The 20,437-nt window shown below is 48.6% G+C and overlaps 2 protein-coding genes and 1 long non-coding RNA gene across 4 annotated transcripts; 2 read left to right on the top strand and 1 right to left on the bottom strand.

Moving 5' to 3' along the window:
- The first annotated feature begins 616 nt into the window (after positions 1 to 616).
- Positions 617 to 2,739, top strand: CLDN3 (claudin 3). The gene has a single exon (XM_083479470.1). It carries the CDS (start codon positions 723 to 725, stop codon positions 1,368 to 1,370), a length of 648 nt encoding a protein of 215 aa, XP_083335596.1. The 5' UTR covers positions 617 to 722; the 3' UTR covers positions 1,371 to 2,739.
- A 100-nt stretch (positions 2,740 to 2,839) lies between these two features.
- On the bottom strand, positions 2,840 to 5,796 carry LOC310695336. The gene is made up of 2 exons (XR_014520011.1): positions 3,500 to 5,796; positions 2,840 to 3,324 (listed from the first exon to the last, which is right to left on the bottom strand). It is a non-coding gene; the product is annotated as an uncharacterized lncRNA (long non-coding RNA).
- Positions 5,797 to 15,063: 9,267 nt separating this feature from the next.
- ABHD11 (abhydrolase domain containing 11) lies at positions 15,064 to 20,339 on the top strand. 2 transcript variants are annotated; one of them, XM_083479424.1, is made up of 6 exons: positions 15,064 to 15,237; positions 16,720 to 16,855; positions 17,598 to 17,771; positions 18,014 to 18,184; positions 19,645 to 19,700; positions 19,881 to 20,339. In XM_083479424.1, the coding sequence occupies exons 1-6, from the start codon at positions 15,119 to 15,121 to the stop codon at positions 20,023 to 20,025; spliced, it is 801 nt and encodes a 266-aa protein (XP_083335550.1). In that variant the 5' UTR covers positions 15,064 to 15,118; the 3' UTR covers positions 20,026 to 20,339. The 2 variants fall into 2 exon arrangements, with proteins under 2 accessions (XP_083335550.1, XP_083335549.1); XM_083479423.1 differs by having other exon boundaries at positions 15,067 to 15,237; positions 19,519 to 19,700.
- Positions 20,340 to 20,437: the final 98 nt, after the last annotated feature.

Below are 20,437 nucleotides of genomic sequence, written 5' to 3'. Positions count from 1 at the left end.
TGGAGAGAGTCCCGCAGACCAGAAAGAGAAGCATGGAAGGCCAGCTTTGGCCCACGGGCCTCAGGTTCCCCACCTCTGATTTATATAGGAAGCCGAGATGAGTAAGGGGCTTCCTACTGCCTGCCAATGGCCGATATGGCACCTCTCTCTATTTGCACCCATGTCTGAAGAGGGCTTCAAGTTGCTTGTCTTCTAGCACAAGGCAAAAGATGTCCCTGATAGAGCAGCAGCTCTGGGAGCCACATGACGACATGAATCAGCCCAGAAGCACACCTTTAGCAACATCCGCTTTGAAGCTGAGGTTCAAGGAAGACCCACAGATGAAGAGCCCCCCCCGACACGTATGGCCTCTGCCTTCTGCTGCAAATGGGTCCTGCCCTCGCCTGCTAGCCAGAGCGTCACGGTAAGCAACCAGCTGGAATTCAGGGCCCGTTTCCAGCTTTGCCCTCCTTAGCAAAGCGCCATCTTTCACGCATGCCATTTCTACAAACAAACAAACGCAGAAAGAGGATGTTCGCAGCATGGAAAGGGCATGTTGAGAGTCCGTTAGGGACGCCCCGCCCCTGCCTGAGCTAACACACCCCGCCCTGGCTTCAGAACTGTTATAAATCAACCCTGATGAGCTTGGGTTCCTCAAAGGCTCTGCCCGAAACCAAGAGAGCGACAGGCCGCCACCGCGACACTGTGCTTGGAGAAACAGCGACTGACTTCGCAGCAGCAACATGTCGATGGGCCTGGAGATCGGGGGCATCTCCCTCTCTTTCTTGGGCTGGGTGGGCTCCATCTTGTGCTGCGGGCTGCCCATGTGGAGAGTCACCGCCTTCCTCGGCTACAACATCGTCACCTCTCAGTTCACCTGGGAGGGCCTGTGGATGAGCTGCGTGGTCCAGAGCACCGGCCAGATGCAATGCAAGGTCTACGACTCCATGCTGGCTTTGGGGGCGGACATCCAAGCCGCCCGAGCCCTGATAGTCATCGCCATTGTCCTTGGGGCATTCGGGGTGCTCCTCTTCCTTACCGGGGCTCAGTGCACCCGCTGTATCGAGGAAGAGTCTGTAAAGGCCAAAGTCACCATTGTCTCCGGGGCGATCTTCCTGCTGGCCGGCGTCGTGACCCTCATCCCGGTCTGCTGGTCGGCCAACACAATCATCCGCGAATTCTACAACGTTTTGGTTCCCGAACCCCAGAAGCGAGAGCTGGGAGCGGCTCTCTACATCGGCTGGGCAGCCGCCGCCTTGCTTCTCTTTGGGGGCGCCTTGCTCTGCTGCTCCTGCCCCCCCAAGGACGACAAGTACAGACCCACCAATGTGGCTTACACTGCAGCACCCAGGTCAATAGCAACCAGCTACGACAAGAAGAACTACGTGTGAAGTGGGAGGGCAGCCCTGTTGGAGGGTGAAGTTTGAGGTGCCCACCGGCACTCTCCTGACTTTTCCCTTTGCTTCCTCCAGGAAAGAGCAGCCGCCGAGAGGGAGAATAGATGTTCAGAGACTTTGCTCAGCTTGCCCTTTAGGGACTGGACTTGCGCCCAAGGACCTGAAAGTCATCCTCAGGAGAGGAATGGACTTGGCTGCCTCCGTCGTCCTCTCCTTTTTTGTGTGGACGTTGTTTGCCTTTGAGCTGAACACTCCTCGCTTCCCTTATTGGACTTCGACCCAACACCTGGCAGACTGAACCCCCAAACCCCATGGCTCAAACTTTGCCTCTCGCCCCCGTCATGGGGGAAGGACATAACCGCCGACGGTTTGTATAGGCCTGGGAGATTCTTAGCAGATGGCCTGCCTCATGCCGTTCCACTCTTGTGTCAGGCCTCCATTTTCTCTACCATGGATTGATTTGTGTGGGTTTGGGTCTTTTTGTTTTCCATGGAGGGGTAACTTGAGAAACCAATCAAGGGGTGGGGGAGGGCTGTGATAATTTTCTGGCGCAGAAAGAGACACCCCCCCCATGTTCCTGAGCCGATCTGTGTTGGGAAATGGTCCAATGAAGGTCGGTAGTTGTTAAGAAAACAGGCTTTGAGAATATAAAATAGACCACTTTGGGGAGGGCACAGAAGGAGGCTAAACCGGTCTCAAAAACGGCCAGTCTTTTTCCGTCAGCAAAATGGCAGGAGGTTAGTGGCTGCAGACCTCCTCCTCTCTCTTTACCCTTCAGGGACTAGTTTGGAAAGAGTCCACGCTGCCATCTCTTGCCCTGAGGCAATGAAGAGAAATCCAAGAGAAAACAAACAGTCCTGCTGAAGAAAAGCAGTTGCTATGAGGCAAAAAACCGAAACAAAACAAAAAGAGAGAGGCTGCGTCTGAACGCCTGAGGCGTTTTCTTCAGGCGGGGAAGCTCGCTGTAGGTTGCCGAGCTGAGGGGTAAAGATGGCCGACAGCCTTTGCCTCATCACGCCCTCCTGCCCTTCAGAGTGAGTTCCCTTCGGCCGCAAGGGAACAAGTGGCCCAGCAAGTCTGGCTCCTTGAGGATGCCCAGCGGTGGTCACCATCTGCCACCAATGGCAGCTTAAGCCAAGTAAAATTCATCTTGACTTGCGGTGGATCCCTGTCACCTTTTCCCCCTCAACCTCCCTCTGGAAAGGAGACACAATGTTGGTGGTGGTGAACTTTGTTACACATGCAGGAGGGCAATTGTGTTTCCCTCTTTTGCTTTGTGATATGCTAAGTTATGTGGTATTTTCTGTCTTTTGTCCCCCATCCCTCTTTCTTCGCGCCAATAAAACTCTGGTGTACTTGACAATCCAGGACTGGCAAATTCCATTCTTCCAGAAACGGTGATCTGGGCTGGCCTTATTTCCAGAGCTCCCCTGTTGTTCTTTTGCTCCAGCTTTGTTTTACTATTATTATTATTATTATTGCTGTTGCTGCTGTTGTAATTGTGTTTATTAATTGGGTTTCTTAGCTGCCCTCCACTGTGAGATCCCGTAGTGAAAAAAATACTAAAACCAGTAATAATAATTTAAAATCAGAAGAAAATGGTGGGTCCGCCTGAAAATATTTATTTTATTCACAAAATGCATATACCTCTTTGATTGTATAAAAACAATAATCCTCAAAGCAGTTTGCAAAAAGAATAAAACAATGAAATTAGCAGTGAAAACCATAAATCAACTCTTTGGAACATTCAAAAGATAAAATTGGCAATAAATGCAAAACAGAATAAAACATGCACCTGCATTCTACATGTCTGGGTAGGCTTGTCTGAACAAAAATGTTTTTAGTAGTCACCGAAAAGAGTACAGTGGAGGTGTCTGCCTGATGTCAAGAGGCAAGGAATTCCAGAGTCCACATATGACCCACATGCAGAGGGGGTCGTATGTGGCACCTGTAACAGGCAGTGGCGTAGCGTGGGGGGTGCAGGGGGGGCCGGCCGCACCGGCCGCAACATCTGGGGGGGCACGCGCTCGCACTCGCAGCTGTCTGCCCCTACCAAAATCCACGGGTTAGGGGGCGCAAATTACTTGCCTTGCCCCGGGTTCTGACAACCCACGCTACGCCACTGGTAACAGGGCCACCTGCATCTCTTGGGTGTCAAAGGTCAGGGTAAAAATGTGCATCTTCAGCTTACGATGAAAGCTATACAGTACAGCCATTGGGCCAGAGGCACTTCTGTGTATGTATGTTTGGTGAGGGGAGAATTATCCAGAAACAAAAAAATATGCCCTCTTTAGGGTCACCATCCCAAACTTCTGAGGGCTGTAGAACTACCAAGAGGATCTCCTCTGTCCCAAGAGGATATGTGGGGGGATCTTTTCATAGCACTCCCCCCTCACCTGCACAGTTTGCTTGTGTTGTGCTGGCCGCAGTGCTAAGCATAACTATAACTGTTATGGAATTTAGGGAACCCAGACCCCCACCCAGTACTATAAGCAGAGTACAATGATGAGTTTTGAGCATCCACAATGAACTATTCCAATGCTAGGGATAAAAATTGGTGCACCACCTTTAAAAAATGATCTAGAAATTGCAGCTTTGAGTGTCCATGATGACGTATTCTGGCCCTGTTTTACAAACAATTTAGAAATCATAAATTTGAGTGGCTATGACGAAGTATTCTGATGCGGGGGAGGGAAATTGGTGTACAGTACCCACCAGCTTTCACAAAGGATTTAGAAAGTGCAGGTCTTATTTTTGCTAGCTTGCAGCAGCTATAATCCAGCTCTCAGTCAGGGGAGGTGGCATTGTGAGGACTTTACAGTAAGTTAAGGGTTGTATAGTGAAAAGCCTTCGGGTCTGATCCATAGGGCATAAACCACTGCAGCCTTCCCAGCCACTGCGCCCTCCAGGTGTCCATGCTACAACTCCCATTGTACAACTCCCATCGTCCCTGACCATCGACCGTGCTAATTGCGGCTAATGAGAGTTGTACTCCAAAATAGCTGGATGGCACCAGGATGACGAAGGCTGAGCTGGCAGAATGTCCAGTTTGAAGCAAAACTGGAGCTTTGTAAGAAGATGACTGTGGAATGTTTTCCGCCCAAAGGAAGCCAGATTGCAAGGGGTTCAGGACGTAGCAAAAAGGTGTCATTCTCCACAGGAGGTGTAATTAACACGAGGGACTCACTGCCACATGATGGGAGGTGAGAGAAAAATAAATTAGACAAAATACAGTGTGGACAGGGAAAGGAAAGGAGGCTATTGGACACGACAGATAATTAAACAGATGAATGTCAGTATTTGTCAAGGATAGTTTTGAGTACCAGATGTTTGCTCATACCCTGCTTGTGGGATGCAGAACCTACCACTGGGCCAAGAGGACCCAGGATGCCAAAATGGAGCATGCATGCACAAATGCAGTCTACCTCTGAATATTAGATGTCTGGGAATAGACACTGATGGATGAGCCATCACTGCACTTGAAAACTTCCCAGAGGCACCTCAGTTGCCGCTCTTGGAAGACAGATCCTCAGTCGGAGGAGTGGAGAATCTCAGACCCAGGGGACAAATACGGCCCCAGGCCTCTCTATCTGGCCCTTGGGACTCTCCCCAGACCACCACACTTCATGCCTTCCTTGAGGGTATTGGCCTGACTGCAGTGTGTCCTTGAACTCTGAGCATGTTTCTTGGTTGCCTGGAAGTAGAAAAGAGAGGTGTGTGAGTGGAAACAACCTGACTGTACAAAGGTAAACATCTTCATTCTTTGCCCGACCCACTTTCGCTACTGGCCCCACTCACCCCTGGGATCTGGCCCCTGGAAGGTTTCTGAGGACATGAGGCCCTTGGGATGAAAGGGGTTCCCCATCCCCGAACTACCACCCCAGTCAGGCAATTCGTACATTTTGTGTGTGTTTTGTGTATGTGTGTAAGATGCTTTGCGGGCCAAAATCCTTACTCTGGGTTACGGCAAGTCTCTGAATTCAAAGTTCGTTGCTTGTTGTCAGGGTGAGGTGAGATATGGCTCAACTGCAGCCAACCTTTATCCTTTGAGGAGGAAGTGGCAGCGGGGTCAACAATTATATAACGAATGACAACAGGAGCTAAATGGGTGAATTGAAGCAAGATTTGGTAGATTGGGTCCCACTGTAAGTGTGAGAGGCAGAAAGGCAACTGTCTACGTCTGTTTATCATTCCAGGACTGAGCCGTGTTATATCAGAAATGGAATACAAAATGCATCAAATTAAGCCCGGGGCTTTGTTTCTCAAAATAAGAGGTTCTGGAGTGAGAGGTTGAGAGCAAGGTTTAAGAGCAAGGAATAATAATAATAATAATAATAATAATAATAATAATAATAATAATAATATTTATACCCCACCCATCTGGCTGGGCTTCCCCAGCCACTCTGGGCGGCTTCCAACAAAATATTAAAATACAGTAATGCATCAAACATTAAAAGCTTCCCTAAAAAGGGCTGACTTTAGATGTCTTCTAAAAGTCTGGTAGTTGTTGTTCTCTTTGACATCTGGTGGGAGGGCGTTCTACAGGGCGGGTGCCACTACCAAGAAGGCCCTCTGCCTGGTTCCCTGTAACTTGGCTTCTTGCAGTGAGGGAACCGCCAGAAGGCCCTTGGCATTAGACCTCAGTGTCCGGGTAGAACGATGGGGGTGGAGAGGCTCCTTCAGATATACTGGACCGAGGCCGTTTAGGAAATGAAAAGGGGGGGGGATGAAACTTTGTGAGCTCCGTACATGTGTGTCTACAATACACTTAGCACATGATCAGAGGCACTCTTCCCCATATTATGATTGCATTTATATCTGGCCTTTTTCTCCAAGGAACTCAAAGTGGTGTGCGTGGTTCTCCTGTTTAATCCCCACACAACAACCCTGTGAGGTAGGACAGGCTGAGAGGCAAGGTCACAAATAGTGAACTTCATGACTGATTAGGGATTTGAACCTTGGTCTCCCAGCACTCTTAACAGCTACACCGCCACTGGCTCTATGCAATGTGATGCAATATTATTATTATTATTTTCCCCATTCCATCCCAAATGCTGAATGCAGGTTCTCAAACAAAAGGCTCTCGCAAATGGCAATCTCGACAGTTGAACCAGGACGTGAATTGGCAATATATGCCCGTTCCTTGTTTTCCTGCAGAGGGTGGCTTAAACCTGCTTCGTTTCAGCCGGGACAAGGAAGAGAAGCAGCCCTTGGCCGCCTTTTGCTGGTGTGTTCCCAGACGAGAGTGAGTTGAGCAAGCTTCTGTTTATATCCGCCTGTTCCTTGCGCAGGGAGCGTGATGGATGATGGCTCCCACACCCTCCTCCTTGGATCAGCACACTTGCATGAGGCAATCATTTCAAGGAGGACACTGCGGAGTTGGGGGTGGGGAGAGAGAGGCAGGTAGGGCTGGGAATCCTCAGCAGAAACAGAAGCAGGGCGGAGTGGTTTGGGGAGCGAAATTGCCCAGCGCCTTGTTCACTCACATTTCTTTGGGGCGGGGTGTCCATACATACATCATCAGTGCCAGGAATTATTTGGGGGGGGGGGGAGAGGGGAGCTGAGCAAGGGAGCCTTAATCAGGTTCCCCACCCCCAAACGTAGAATTGTAGAGATGGAAGGGTCCCCCAAAGGTCATCCAGTCTAACCCCCTCTCTCTCACACACAAAGCTGCACAACTGCCCAGAGGGCAGCACCTGTTTCCCCGGTCTAATTAATATCCCTTCCAATCCAAAGCAAACATTTAACACCATGTTGTTGACATTTAACAGGCAATAAAGGACGATCACTCTTAAATCAATAAGCACTTTGTGACAAATAAGTAACAGGATTTAAGTGCTTTTTGAAAAAAACGAATACTCAGATTTCCCACCCGCTTTACAAATATCCACTCTGGTGAATTGGATCCTCCCCATCCATCTCAGCTCCACCACAAATTACTGCTCATAGTGGGACAAATGTACAATAAAGCACTATATCCCTAGTAGTTAGGGTGACCATTATCCTAGTTCACAGAGGATAGTCCTCTCTTTGAAGGTGTCCTCTGTTTGAGTCAGGGACGTCCAGGCCCAGTCCTGTTTAAAGATACAGAACCCTAAGAGCAGGTAGGGAGAAGTTGATGGAGATACCCACCCCGAACGTAAGAAGAGCTTGCTGGATCAGGCCAATGGCTCCCCCAGTCCAGCATCTTGTTCTCAGAGCCTGTGCCTGTGGGAAACCAGCGAGCAGGATCTGTGGCTCCCAGCAACTGGTATTCAGAAGAATTGAGCAGAACCATCATGGCTAGCAGCCAAGGATAGCCCTCTTCTCCATGAATTTGTCTAAGCTTCTAATAATAATAATAATAATAATAATAATAATAATAATAATAATAATAATAATAAATTTTATTTATACCCCACCCTCCCCAGCCAGAGCTGAGCTCAGGGCAGCTAACACCAATAAAATTTCAGTAAAAACATAATAAGAAAAAATAAAAAGAACAATTTAAAATGCAATTTAAAATGCAGCCTCATTTTAAAAGTCAAAACCACAAGGGGAGGGAAACATAAGGGTCAGACTGAGTCCAAACCAAAGGCCAGGTGCAACAGCTCTGCCTTGCAGGCCCTGCAGAAAGATGTCAAGTCCCGCAGGGCCCTAGTCTCTTGTGGTAGAGGATTACACCAAGTCAGGGCCAGTACTGAAAAGGCCCTGGCCCTAGTTAGGACCAACCTAACCACCTTGTGACTTGGGACCTCCAAAATATTGTCATTTGTGGACCTTAAGGTCCTCCACGGGGCATACCAGGTGTTATGTACTGAAGTTCTCACCCTGGGCCAGCAGGGGGATACTGTAGACAGTTATGCAAATGAAGGATCGAAAAGTGACGTTCAGTGATTGGATAGTTTTGTATGCAAATGAAGGATCGAAAAGTGACATTCAGTGATTGGATAGTTTTAGAAAATGGCAACAGTTGCATTGTTCTGGAGCTCTATATAAGCAGGCTGACTGAGCTCCTCAGCCTAGTTCTGTTCTGGCATCTGAATAAAGAAGAGCTGTTTAAAGAATCGCTGTGTCGTCTGACATGTTCACCCACAACTTAACACCAGGAGAGGCAGTCCCGTAGGTACGAGGGTCCTAGGCTGCACAGAGCTTTAAAGGTCAAAACCAGCACCTTAAACCTGGCCCTGTACTCCACCGGGAGCCAGTGCAGTTGGTAAAGCACTGGATGAATGTGATCTCGCAGCAAGGACCCCATAAGGAGCCTCGCTGCGGCATTCTGCACCCGCTGGAGTTTCTGGGTCAGCTTCAAGGGCAGCCCCGCGTAGAGCGAGTTACAATAATCAAGCCTGGAGGTGACCCTTGCAAGAAGGATTTCCACTGAGCACCACTTGGGCAACAGACCGAGAGGGAACAGCACATCAGCTGGGCACAGGTCTTCCCCACTAGGGTGAGAGGGGTGGTATTTCTACTGAAATCATAGTTGTCGTTTTTAAATGTGCAGCAATTCTTACAAAGGAGGACATGCAGAATCCACGCGAAACCGAGTCTTCATGCTCGGCAAGGAGTCTGCAGTCGCCCTACTGATGGGGCAGAAAGCTATTTGCAATTCTGCTTGCAATTCAGAGTGGAGGAGCCAGAAGCTTACTAGCACTAGGAGTTGCCTGTCTGGGAAGCAGCTTAGGACGCCAGCAATCGTAGCATTGTAGAGTTGGAAGGGACCCAAAGGGTCATCCAGCCCAACCCCCTGCAATGCAAGAATCACAGCTAAAGAGGGAATTCGTAGGCTGCAGAGGTCAGTTTGCTCTTGTCTGCTCCAGTCTCAAACATCCAGGGGAGCGAACTGCACTCTGCCCTTCACAACACCGTGTTTGCTCTCAAAGCAGGCAGGGCACAGCGTGTTCCCAAAGACCTCACCCTCATCATAAAAGATCCAGTCCCTGGCTAAGCCCATTTAATGCCAATCGCAAGCTAGTAAAATGCTTCAAGACTGACTGGGAGGACTCCAGCTCAGGTTGGAAGACGGGCTTTCAGTTACTCACAGCAGATCTGTACATCCATAAAGCACATCCTACACATGTTGAAAGTTCATGGCTTTGCCCAAAGAATCCTGGGAACTGTAGTTTGTTAAAGGCACTGGGAATTGTAGCTCTGTGGGGTGTAAACTACTGTTCACATGATTTGGGGGGGGGGAAGTCTTGTGTTTTAAATGAGAATTCAATGGGCTTAAAATATATAGTGTGGGTCAGTTGTTCAGGGTTAGAAAGTGGCCAAAATGTCTGAAAAAAGTTTTCCTGAGAATTTCTCTTAAAGTCAAGCCCTTCCCTGGAGACTATTGGATGACTTCAACTTCTCAGTCCTCTGGACAGAGTGGATCCAACTCATTGTGTGTGTGTGTGTGTGTGTGTGTGTGTGTGTGTGTGTGTAAGCAAAATTGATGAAGAGTCTAGGTAAAGGGACCCCTGACCATTAGGTCCAGTCGTGACCAACTCTGGGGTTGCGGCGCTCATCTCGCTTTATTGGCCGAGGGAGCCGGCGTACAGCTTCCGGGTCATGTGGCCAGCATGACTAAGCTGCTTCTGGCGAACCAGAGCAGAGCAATGGAAATGCCGTTTACCTTCCCGCCGGAGCGGTACTTATTTATCTACTTGCATTTTGACGTGCTTTCGAACTGCTAGGTGGGCAGGAGCAGGGACCGAACAACGGGAGCTCACCCTGTCGCGGGGATTCGAACCGCCGACCTTCTGATCGGCAAGTCCTAGGCTCTGTGGTTTAATGCACAGTGCCACCCGCGTCCCTGATGAAGAGCCTAGTGGTGCCCAAAAGACAAACGGTTTTTATGAAGGCATGAGCTTTCGTGTATAGAATCCGTAACACGGCTCCCCCCCCCAAAAAAAAAAATATTGTTGAAGGTACCCCCCCCATCACACACTTTTTAGTCCTCTCTTCCTTAGCCTGTCACTTTCTTCAAAGGTAGCACGGTTCAGCATTCCTCAGAAGGATTTTCTGAGAAATGTGCTGATCACCTTCTTCCCTTGGAGGGCAGGATGTTCAGTGTGAAATGTACACACACACACACACACACACACACACACACACACACACACACACCGTTCAGCCACCCATAAACAAGGCAGAGAATCTGGGCAGGCTGTTTTCGCCTAGCCAGGTTGCACTCTGCACATACTCAGCAAACCTCCGTTACTGCACACTTTTGTTAAGAGTGCTCCCCAGCAATCACTCTTCGTCCCATGTGTTGCCTTTAAAATACAACAAGCACTTGGCTATCCTGCTCCAGTCTCTGCTTAGGAGCGCATGGGTGGTGCAGGAGTTGTGGCTTTGGCCAAAAGAGCAAAGGCATCTGTAGGGTGGGGGCATGTGGGTGCACCCTAAGAAACGCTCCGTAGCAGGCTAACGGCGGAGGACACAAGGACTGCTCTGTGCAACTGAGTGCAGAACAAAGAATGGGTTTGTGCGACCGTCACACCCCAAAGCACATGACCGATACCTGTGATACTGAGACAGGTGCAAGATACTTGGCCCATTGCCAGCCTCTCTGTGCATGCCGCTTCAGTTTAACCCTTTCCTGGGCCCAGCAAGTCTTTCTAGGGAGAGCTAGGTGGTGCTGGCTGAGGGTTAGGCGATAGTGCAGGCTACAATTCGAGGAGGAGAAAGACATCCAGCCCCCATTCTGCCCCGCCTCACCGGATAAATACGGCACTGCCTTCTTTCCATAACCCAAAACACAACATGCTGTGGCTTACCCTGCCAGGTTGTTATTAAGAACAGAAGAAGAGCCCTGCTGGCCCATCAAGTCTAGCATCCACCAGATGCCTCATCTGGATCCGAGCATAAGAACACTCTCCCACAGTGGTTTCCAGCAACTGGTATTCAGAAGCACACAATGAAGGTGGAACACAGCCATTGTGGTTATTTCTCTGTGCCGTGGATGATTTCCCTGGTTTTGCAGTGAGTCAGATAGAAAAGGGGGGGGACAGGGGGAAATTTAGCCAGTTACCACCAGCACAGCTTGTCACTGGTTATACAGTCCTCTTGTGCGTAAAGTTGACAGTGTGATGCAATGCCCACAAGCTGTATCTCAGCTTGACCTACCTCCCACTGTTGTAAAGATAGGGTGTGGGACATGTATGGTCCCTGAGCTCCTTGGATGAAACATGGGATAAATATATAAGAAATTACATGTGGCAGGCATTACGCAGTGGTTTGGGACAGGTACCCGGTACATGCTCAGAGGCAAACTCATTGCTCTTCACATGCCACAATGTTTGTCATAGCTGAGTCTTGGCACAAATTACCGTAAGTCCTGGGAAGGGGAATGGCAGAGTTTTGCTCTGAGTTCACAGTTGGATGGGACCAAATGGCAATTCAGTCAGTCCACTACTGCTCCACCCAATCCAAAGGCAAGACAGTCTACCAAGCAGCCCACACAGATCCATGTGGTCCCAACCACCAAAGTGTACAAGAAGTTGTTGTACCACAACATAGCTGTAGGTGAATTAAGGAAGCGAGCCAAGCAACGTTGTGAACGGGAAGATAAAAACATCCCTGACGGGTCGGGCCACAGAGGTCTCTCTGGTCCAGCAGCAGCCAAATATCTCCTGGGAGCTCACAAGCGATGAAATGCCCATTGATTGCTCCTGTCATCTGCCCTGCTGCTTCTGCACATGCAGGCTGCGTTTTGCTTTTCCATCAGCTTCGGCTCATGGCCTAGCTGCGCCCCTATCTGTACAGGGATAGCCTAACTTCCATCGTGCATGCTCTGGCAATTTATAGGTTAGATTACTATGTACATTGTGTTATATGTGGGGCTGCCTCTGAAGATGGTTTGGAAACTTCAGCTGGTGTCACATTCAGCAGACAGGTTGCTCCTGAGGGTAAAAGGGTTTGAGCATATAATACTTTCCAAGCCCAATTCAAAGTGAAGGTTTTGACCAATGAAACCTTAAATGGTTCAGGACAGCAATATGTCAAGGACTGCCTTTCCCCCGAAGGACCATCCCAGACCCTGTGATCATCATCTGAGGCCCTTCTATGTGTGCCTCCTTTGTGGCAACATGAGACTGGGCCTTTTCTGCATGGGTCTTTTTAACAGGAACACAGGAAGCTGCCTCATACTGAGTCAGGCCATTGGTTCATTTAGCTCAGCATTACCTACGCACTGACTGGCAGCAGCTTTCTGGGATTTGAGGCAGGGAGTGTTTCCCAGACCTAGCAAGCGATGCTGTTGAGGACTGAACTCGCGACCTTCTGCATGTAAAGCAGATGCTCTACCGGTAAGCTACAATCTCACTGTCATCAATTTAGCTTGGTATTGTCTACACTGGCTGGCAGCAGCTCTTTAGTGTTTCAGACAAGGGCACATTCCCAGTACTGCTTGGAGATGCTGGGGACTAAACCTCCTTCTGCATGCAATGCAGATGCTCTCCCACTCTGGTAGCACTCTGACTTCCCTCCCTGAGGAGCCAAAGCTGGTCTTTCTTTCCACAAGTGTGGCCGTGTTGACACTTCTTCTGAGCTTACAGGAGGTTCAGAACAGGAAGCACTTTCTGTTCTACTTTTTTTCTTTTTAAAATGTTTTTATTAGCAATTTCAACATAACACAATATCAAAACATATCATATTCATTATTCCCCTTTTTTCCCACCTCCCCATCAAGCCCCCCTCCCCCCAGAGACTTCCCTCAGCTCCTCTCTCTGATTTCTCAACATATATTATTCTCTGCATATTATAAAATTGTATAAATCCTTATATTATCTGTCTACCATATTATCAACCAATAAATTTGTGTATGTTTATTCAAAGCCTTCCAAGGAGTCTAATTCATTTTGTTGTCTTTTTAAATAATTTGTAAAAAGGTCCCATTCTTCTTTGAAGTCACAGTTGTCCTCATCTCGCAATTTATATGTCAGTTTAGCCAGTTCTGCATAGTTCATCAATTTCTCTTGCCACTGTTCTTTTGTTGGGGTTTCTTCATTCTTCCAACCTTGTGCTATCAAGACTCTTGCCACTGTTATAGCATACATAAATAAGTTCTTTGTTTTCCTTGGCAGGTCTTGTCCTACAATCCCTAACAAAAATGCTTCTGGTTTTTTTACAAATGTCATTTTAAGTGTTCTATTTTTTTCTGATTTGGCTACCATCTACAAAATAAAACAAGACAGAGAAAAGCTGAGTAGTGGCACGTCATCTTGCTTGGAAATTGCTTCATTCCATCAGACAGTTTTGGGAAATGATTTACAGTGAGCTTAAGAAAATGTTCAAATGTTCTTTCCCTAAAAAGCCTGAAGCCTTCCTGCTAAGAATTATGGGTAACGAAATTCCAAAAGAGTTCAGGAAAGTCTTTATGTATGTTACAGTTGCTGCCAGAATTGTAATTGCAAAAGGCTGGAAGGGAGAGGATATCCTATCTAAATTAGACTGGCAACATAAATTAAAAGAGTACATTGAACTGGCGAGACTATCAGCAAGGTTACAAGACGTTACAGATGAAAAATTTATCAGAGAGTGGGATGCATACAGAGTTTATCTAAAAGAACATTGTCAAAATATCAATCCGTTGGCAGGTTTTGATTGAACTTTTGTGTGTAAATAGGATAATTTTATAAAATTTAAAGTAAGTTGAACAACATGGTGAAAATAAAGTTAAGTGCGTATTCAAGGAATCTAATTTGGGAACATAATGGGAAGGTCGGAGGTCATATCAAATTTAATTACAAAATCACGTACAAAGCAAGTACCAATTAAGGAATGAATGACTGTTTATTTTTTATTTTGTCTTTAACATCTATTGATCATTTTTGTTATACAGTTTACAATCAATAAAGCATTTGAAAACTTTTTTTTTTAAGGAAAATGCTTCATTTCACACAAACCCACTCTCTACACACCCAGATCTGTGGGCTGCTGCTTCTCAGTACTGTTTGAACAGCACTTTGTACATGCTTGGTTGCACTGCTTGTCATAACATCCTAGGTTCGGTCCTGTATGTGGAGGAAAAGTGGAGGCTGAAAGAGATTGAAAGAGGGGTAATAGGATGGCAAAGACCCTGGTATCCAGAGCTGATATTTTCCTACACCCCTGCAAATCCTCTGGAGAGCTCTTTCCTTCTTTCCTTTGGAAAGGAAGAGCGTGAACTGCTTTAAATATGAAATTTCCTTGCCATTTCATTCACTACATACTGTATGTGTGTGTAGATGTATGCACGTATATATATTAGGACCCACCCTATTTTTGTAATTTTGTTTTAAGCTGCTTTTAATATTGTGCTTTAATATTAATTTGTTTTAATTGTTGGAACTTGTCATGGCGTTGGAGTCTTAGGGTACAACAACAACAACAACAACAACAACGTATATATATAATGCGCTCTGCAAGCTTTTGAATTGTATAGCACTTTTCACGCATATATGTATAGATAAATGCCAGCTTGTGAATGACGCAACATTCTTCTATTTTAAATAGAAGAGCGCTGCTCGATTCTGAAAACTGCAGCTCACTCAGTCGCCAAACTGTATTAGACGCTGTCGCGCTGCTCTCTTGCTCCCCCTGGCGGCGCATGCCCGCATCCCTTCTCGAAGCGACACTAGGGAGCGGAGCCTCCACACAAAGCCAGAAGAGGCGGGACTGCTGCCTGCCACTCTTCCCTGTAACCGTGGCAACAGACCGGAAGTGATTATGTGGCCCCGCCCCCCGCTTATTCGTCGCTCCCCTGTCTCCTTGGTGACCGCTAAACCCGCCCAAGGATGCTCCGCGCTCTCTCCTTCCCGAGTTTCCCGCCCCGCTGGTCCCGGCTCCATTCTTTTCGCCGCCGCCGCACAGGCCCGGCCCGGGAAAGGAAGGGCCTCGCCAGCCACGCCGTGACGTAAGCGCTCCGGGAGGGGGAGGTGAAGGCTGAAGGACGCGGCGAGGGGGGAGAGAGCGGCTTTACGTTTCCCGAAATCCTCCGCGGGGGGCCTAGCCGCTGCTCGAAGCCTGCATTTGCCCGGATGTTGGGACCATAGAGTTGAAAAGCCTAGATGGGCGCTGCGTGTCTCGTTGGCGCTCAGCTGTGGGCTGTAGGTTCCCGGATGGAGCCACCATTAGAGATGTGTGAACTCCATATTTTTTTTCTGGATAGTCTCTATACAAGGAACTGAAGGACACCGCCCCCTCTTGGGCCGATGGAGGCAAGACACCCGTTTTTCGTGCTTGAGCGCGAACGCACTAAAGGATAGGTATTAAAGGCTTATGCCAGGCATCCCCAAACTCGGCCCTCCAGATGTTTTGGACTACAACTCCCATCATCCCTAGCTAACAGGACCAGTGGTCACGGATGATAGGGAATGTAGTCCCGAAACATCTGGAGGGCCGAGTTTGGGGATGCCTGGCTTAGGAAATTGTGTGTTGCATAGAGAAAGCGGGTGCAGAAGACAGAAGCCCACTTTGCTTAAAATTTGCTTAAAACTACTCCACACTGCCTCCCATGGCAGCGAGTTCCATAGGTTATACGTGCTGCATGAATAAGTCCTTCATTTTTTCTTTCCTGAATCTTCCAGCATTTTGCTTCATTGGATGTCCACGAGTTCTAATGTAATGAGAGAGGGAGAAAAACTATCCATTTCCTCTATGCCATGCATAACTGTATAAACTTCTATCATGTCACCTCTTACTCACATTTTCTCCAAAATAATAAGTCCCAAATGCTGCAACCTTTTCTCATAGGGGAGTCGCTTCACCCCTTTGATAATCTTGGTTGCCCTTTTCTGAACTAGAAGACGTCAGAATAACCTGCCACAAGTTCAGACAAATTTAAAACATGATTGAGGAGCATCTGTGGCCCTCTTCCAGCTGTTGCTGGGCGGCAGCTCCCAGCAGCCCTGGCAGCCAGTATGGCCAGTGGTCAGGCTTCATGAGAGATGGGGTCCAGCAACATCCGAAGAGCCACAAGTTTAGTCTAGGATGACTAAATTTGCTCTTAACTAAGCAGAGCTCTTTTTAGAGTCCTATACAGTGGTACCTCGGGTTAAGTACTTAATTCCTTCCTGAGGTCCGTACTTAACCTGAAACTGTTCTTAACCTGAAGCACCACTTTAGCTAATGGGGCCTCCTGCTGTTGCCGCGCCGCCGGAGCCCGATTTCTGTTCTCATCCTGAAGCAAAGTTCTTAACCTGAAGCACTATTTCTGGGTTAGCGGAGTCTGTAACCTGAAGCGTATGTAACCTGAGGTACTACTGTACCAATGGTGGAGTTTTTCACCCTGTAGCTGTTTGCTGACACTTGTAGCAAAGTCCGGACATCCCTTTCTTGGAAGGAAGGCCTTGAGGCTTTTTCCTTCACATGATCTCTCTTTCACCTCTGTTTGCAGCCCAGTGCCCGTATCGTATGCAGTGTTTGATGGGCCCTCTCCCGAGCCGCCGCTCATTTTCCTACATGGGCTGTTTGGAAGCAAGACTAACTTTGCATCCCTGGCCAAGAAACTGGTGCTCCAAACTGGCCGCAAGGTGAGTGAGAATTGGTTTTGGGCTACATTGGGGAGGTGATAGCTGCTGGTTTGCGCTTTGGTTTGCATGCAGAAGGCTCTAGGTTCAACCCCTGGCATCACCAGGTAGGGCTGAGAAGGACTCCTGCCTGAAACCCTGGAGACAGTGTTAGAAACAAATATATAAGTTAGGTGCCAAATGGCACCTTAAACCTAAGTTATGGTCTGCACAACAGAATGTCTTGTTCACTAGGGGGTTGAACTAAATGACTCTCGTGGTCCCTTCCAAACCTACCATTCTATGATCCCAACTGCATTGCTTGACTATAGCTTGCTCTTACAACAATTCACTTGTCCTGGTATACAAGAAGGAGAAACACACACCATGGAAATGGTATTAGCTATGAACTAAGGCAGAGATTTTTAAACTGGCCACAAACCTGGCACCCAGAAATCTCCTTGTAGTCGCGTTTGGACCCATGCCAGTAGCAAAACGTGCCTGGAGGATTTTGAACACTGCTTGGAGAACTGCTACCAGTTGATGTGGAATAATACTGAGCTAGAGGAACCATTGCCCTGACTTAGTAGCATCTTTTTGCCACTGGACCGGGCCTGTTTGGGGGTCATTTTTATGTAGCCGGTAGAAATCCTGGGTGCTCAGAAGCTGCGGGGGCCCCTCAATATTTCGTACTGCATCATCCAGACCCTATGCAAAGCCAACCTTGTGCCAACCCACTGCTGTCCCTCTTCTCCTGCCCAGTTAGGTGCTGACGGTGGATGCCCGTAACCACGGCGACAGCCCCCACAGCCCGCTCATGACGTATGAAGCCATGAGTGCCGACATCCACCTCCTCCTCCGCCAGCTGAACCTCAGCAGGTGTGTCTTGATCGGGCACAGCATGGGCGGCAAGACAGCCATGGTGATGGCGCTGCAGTGGGTAGGTGGAGTCTCTTGGTGGCCCTTCCTATGTTCTGCTGCTGGATTCCTGCCGTAGGAGTGGGGCGGACAGTGGTTTAAGGAGCAAGCGCATCTCCTGGGCTAACTGGGAACTGGTGGTGGGGATGATGGGGACCGGTAGCTCAGAGGTGGGGAAGGTGTGGTCCACAGGCATCCCTGCTTGTACCTGCACCTGACGCTTTTCTGACCCCTTGGCTCCTTTGTCTTTCCTCTGCACCCCAGCCAGAGTTGGTGGAGCGCCTGGTGTGTGTCGACATCAGTCCTAGCGAGACGACGGCCATTTCAGGCTTTCAGAACTTCATTGCTGCCATGAAGGCGGTGGACATCCCCCGAGGCATCCCTCGTTCCACCGCACGCCGGCTGGCAGAAGAGCAACTGCGCCCAGCCATTCAGGTAATGCCCCACCACCACCACCTCGGAGGTCCAACATCACATGGGCCAGACCCCAAGCCTCGTCGTTCTGACGACTTGGACAGAGAAAGGGAGAAAGCGAGGGCCACCAACCTAGATGAGTTTAAAAGAGGTTTGGACAAATTCATGGAGGAGAGGCGTATCACGGCTACATGATGGCTGTGCTCTGCCTCCACAGTTGGAACAGGGTGGGGTGGCCTTTATGCAATTCTTTGGGGGCTATGGTTTAATTTTGGTGGTGCATCATTTTTTCAATTACATTTTTATATTTTGTTGTTAGACCTTATTATAAATTACAAGGTGGGTGTTTAGCTTTATTTAACTTTTCTTAACAAGAAGTTTTCATTAACTTACTGATTATTTACATTTTGTTAAATTTCCTAACCCGTTAATGAGTCTGCTCTGAGCAAGGCTTAGTTGGGCACAGGTCTAGTTAACTGCATTATATGAACCGTAACTTGAAAGAAAAGTGCTATGGTCTAAACCACAGAGCCTAGGTGCTGTGGTCTAAACCACAGAGCCTAGGGCTTGCCGATCAGAAGGTCGGCAGTTCGAATCCCCGCAACAGGGTGAGCTCCCATTGTTCGGTCCCAGCTCCTGTCCACCTATCAGTTTGAAAGCACGTCAAAGTGCAAGTAGATATATAGGTACCACTCCAGCGGGAAGGTAAACGGCATTTCCGTGCGCTGCTCTGGTTCGCCAGAAGTGGCTTAGTCATGCCGGCCACATGACCCGGAAGCTGTCTGCGGACAAACGCCAGCTCCCCCGGCCTATAGAGGAAGATGAGTGCACAACCCTAGAGTCGTCTGTGACTGGACCCAACGGGCAGGGGTACCTTTAACTTGAAAGATACTGCACTTGAGCTTGCTTTCCCCTCCTCCCTCCTCTTCCTTTATCCATGTGCGCTGTGTCTTTTTTTAGTTATGAGCCCGGGGACAAGAACTGTCTTAGTAATATATTTTGTTAGTAGCTCTGAGAGTTCTTTTTAACAGAATGCCATAGATAAAAAATAGTTCAGTGATGTCTACAGTGATGGACAGCAACGCTCAAGGGTTTCAGGCAGGAACATACCCAGTCCTACTGGTAGATGCTAGGGATTGAACCAGGGCCCTTCTGTGTGCAAGGCAGTCACTCTACCACTGAGCTACGGCCATTCCTCTGGCATACCTCAGGGGTTGGGGCAGGGGTTTCTGGGGCACAGTCAAAAGGGGACTTGCAAATCCTGACCCCAGATTCCATGCTTACAAGGTAAGCACACAGTGCCTGTTGCTGGATCCTGTGTTTCCCCATGAGCCCCTTCCATCTTCTTTGCTCAGGAGCCAACAATCCGCCAGTTTCTGCTCACCAACCTGGTGTACGCCGAGGACCGGTTTGTGTGGCGCGTGAACTTGGATGCCATTTCCCAGCACCTGGGCGAACTGATGGGCTTCCCTCCTTTCCAGGTGGACTACCCAGGGCTTACTCTCTTTCTCGGGGGCTCCAAGTCCGGCTATATCAGGTGAGCTATTGCCAGCAGAGGGGTCTGCACCATCTCCTGCGCAAACCCTTTGGAGAGTCGAAGGGTCCCTGCTGTGTCCCCTTCTCAGTGTAACATGAAGCAAAATCTGATACCCAAACTGGCTTGTTTCCTTTTCCCATCCCTGTGGCTGAGCTTTGCTTTCCCTCCCCTTCTCTGCAGCTCTGACGACTACCCTGAGATCGACCGGCTTTTCCCGGAGGCAGAGATCCAGTACGTCCCTGACGCTGGACACTGGGTTCACGCGGATCAGCCCCAAGAATTCATTGCTGCCATTTGCAACTTCCTTCGCTTTCTTCCACTGTAGTTTTCAGCTGGCCTCCCAGAACAGGAAAGATAAGGAGGTCCCTCTCCTGACGCTAGTCAGGATACCCCTCCTTCTTTTTTGCCAACTTTACTCCTGTGAACGGCTCCCGTTCTCCAGAACTGGCTTCCCCAACTCAAGACTGGCTCGTGCTCTTTGTTAAGAGCCCCCCTGCCCCCCCCCCCGGAGGCCTGCATAGTTGCCATGTGGAAATCCTGCAAATATAACCCCACTAGTGGCTGGGATGCTACTTAACTCCATGGGGCTCCTTCACTGTACAGTATTTAATATTAAATAAAACGGCGTTTCATTTTAAATGGATGATCTTTGACCATCCAGAGAGCCAGGAGAGAAAGAAACAGCCAACAAGGCATCTGATCCAGAGAAGAGAGGGAACCTGGTGAGTGCTAGTGTA

The sequence above is a fragment of the Podarcis liolepis genome (assembly GCF_965112155.1).
Source record: "Podarcis liolepis genome assembly, chromosome: 16".
NCBI classification, from domain to species: Eukaryota; Metazoa; Chordata; class Lepidosauria; order Squamata; family Lacertidae; genus Podarcis; species Podarcis liolepis.
Note: the sequence above shows the minus strand (reverse complement) of the source record. Positions and strands in the feature narration are given on the sequence as shown.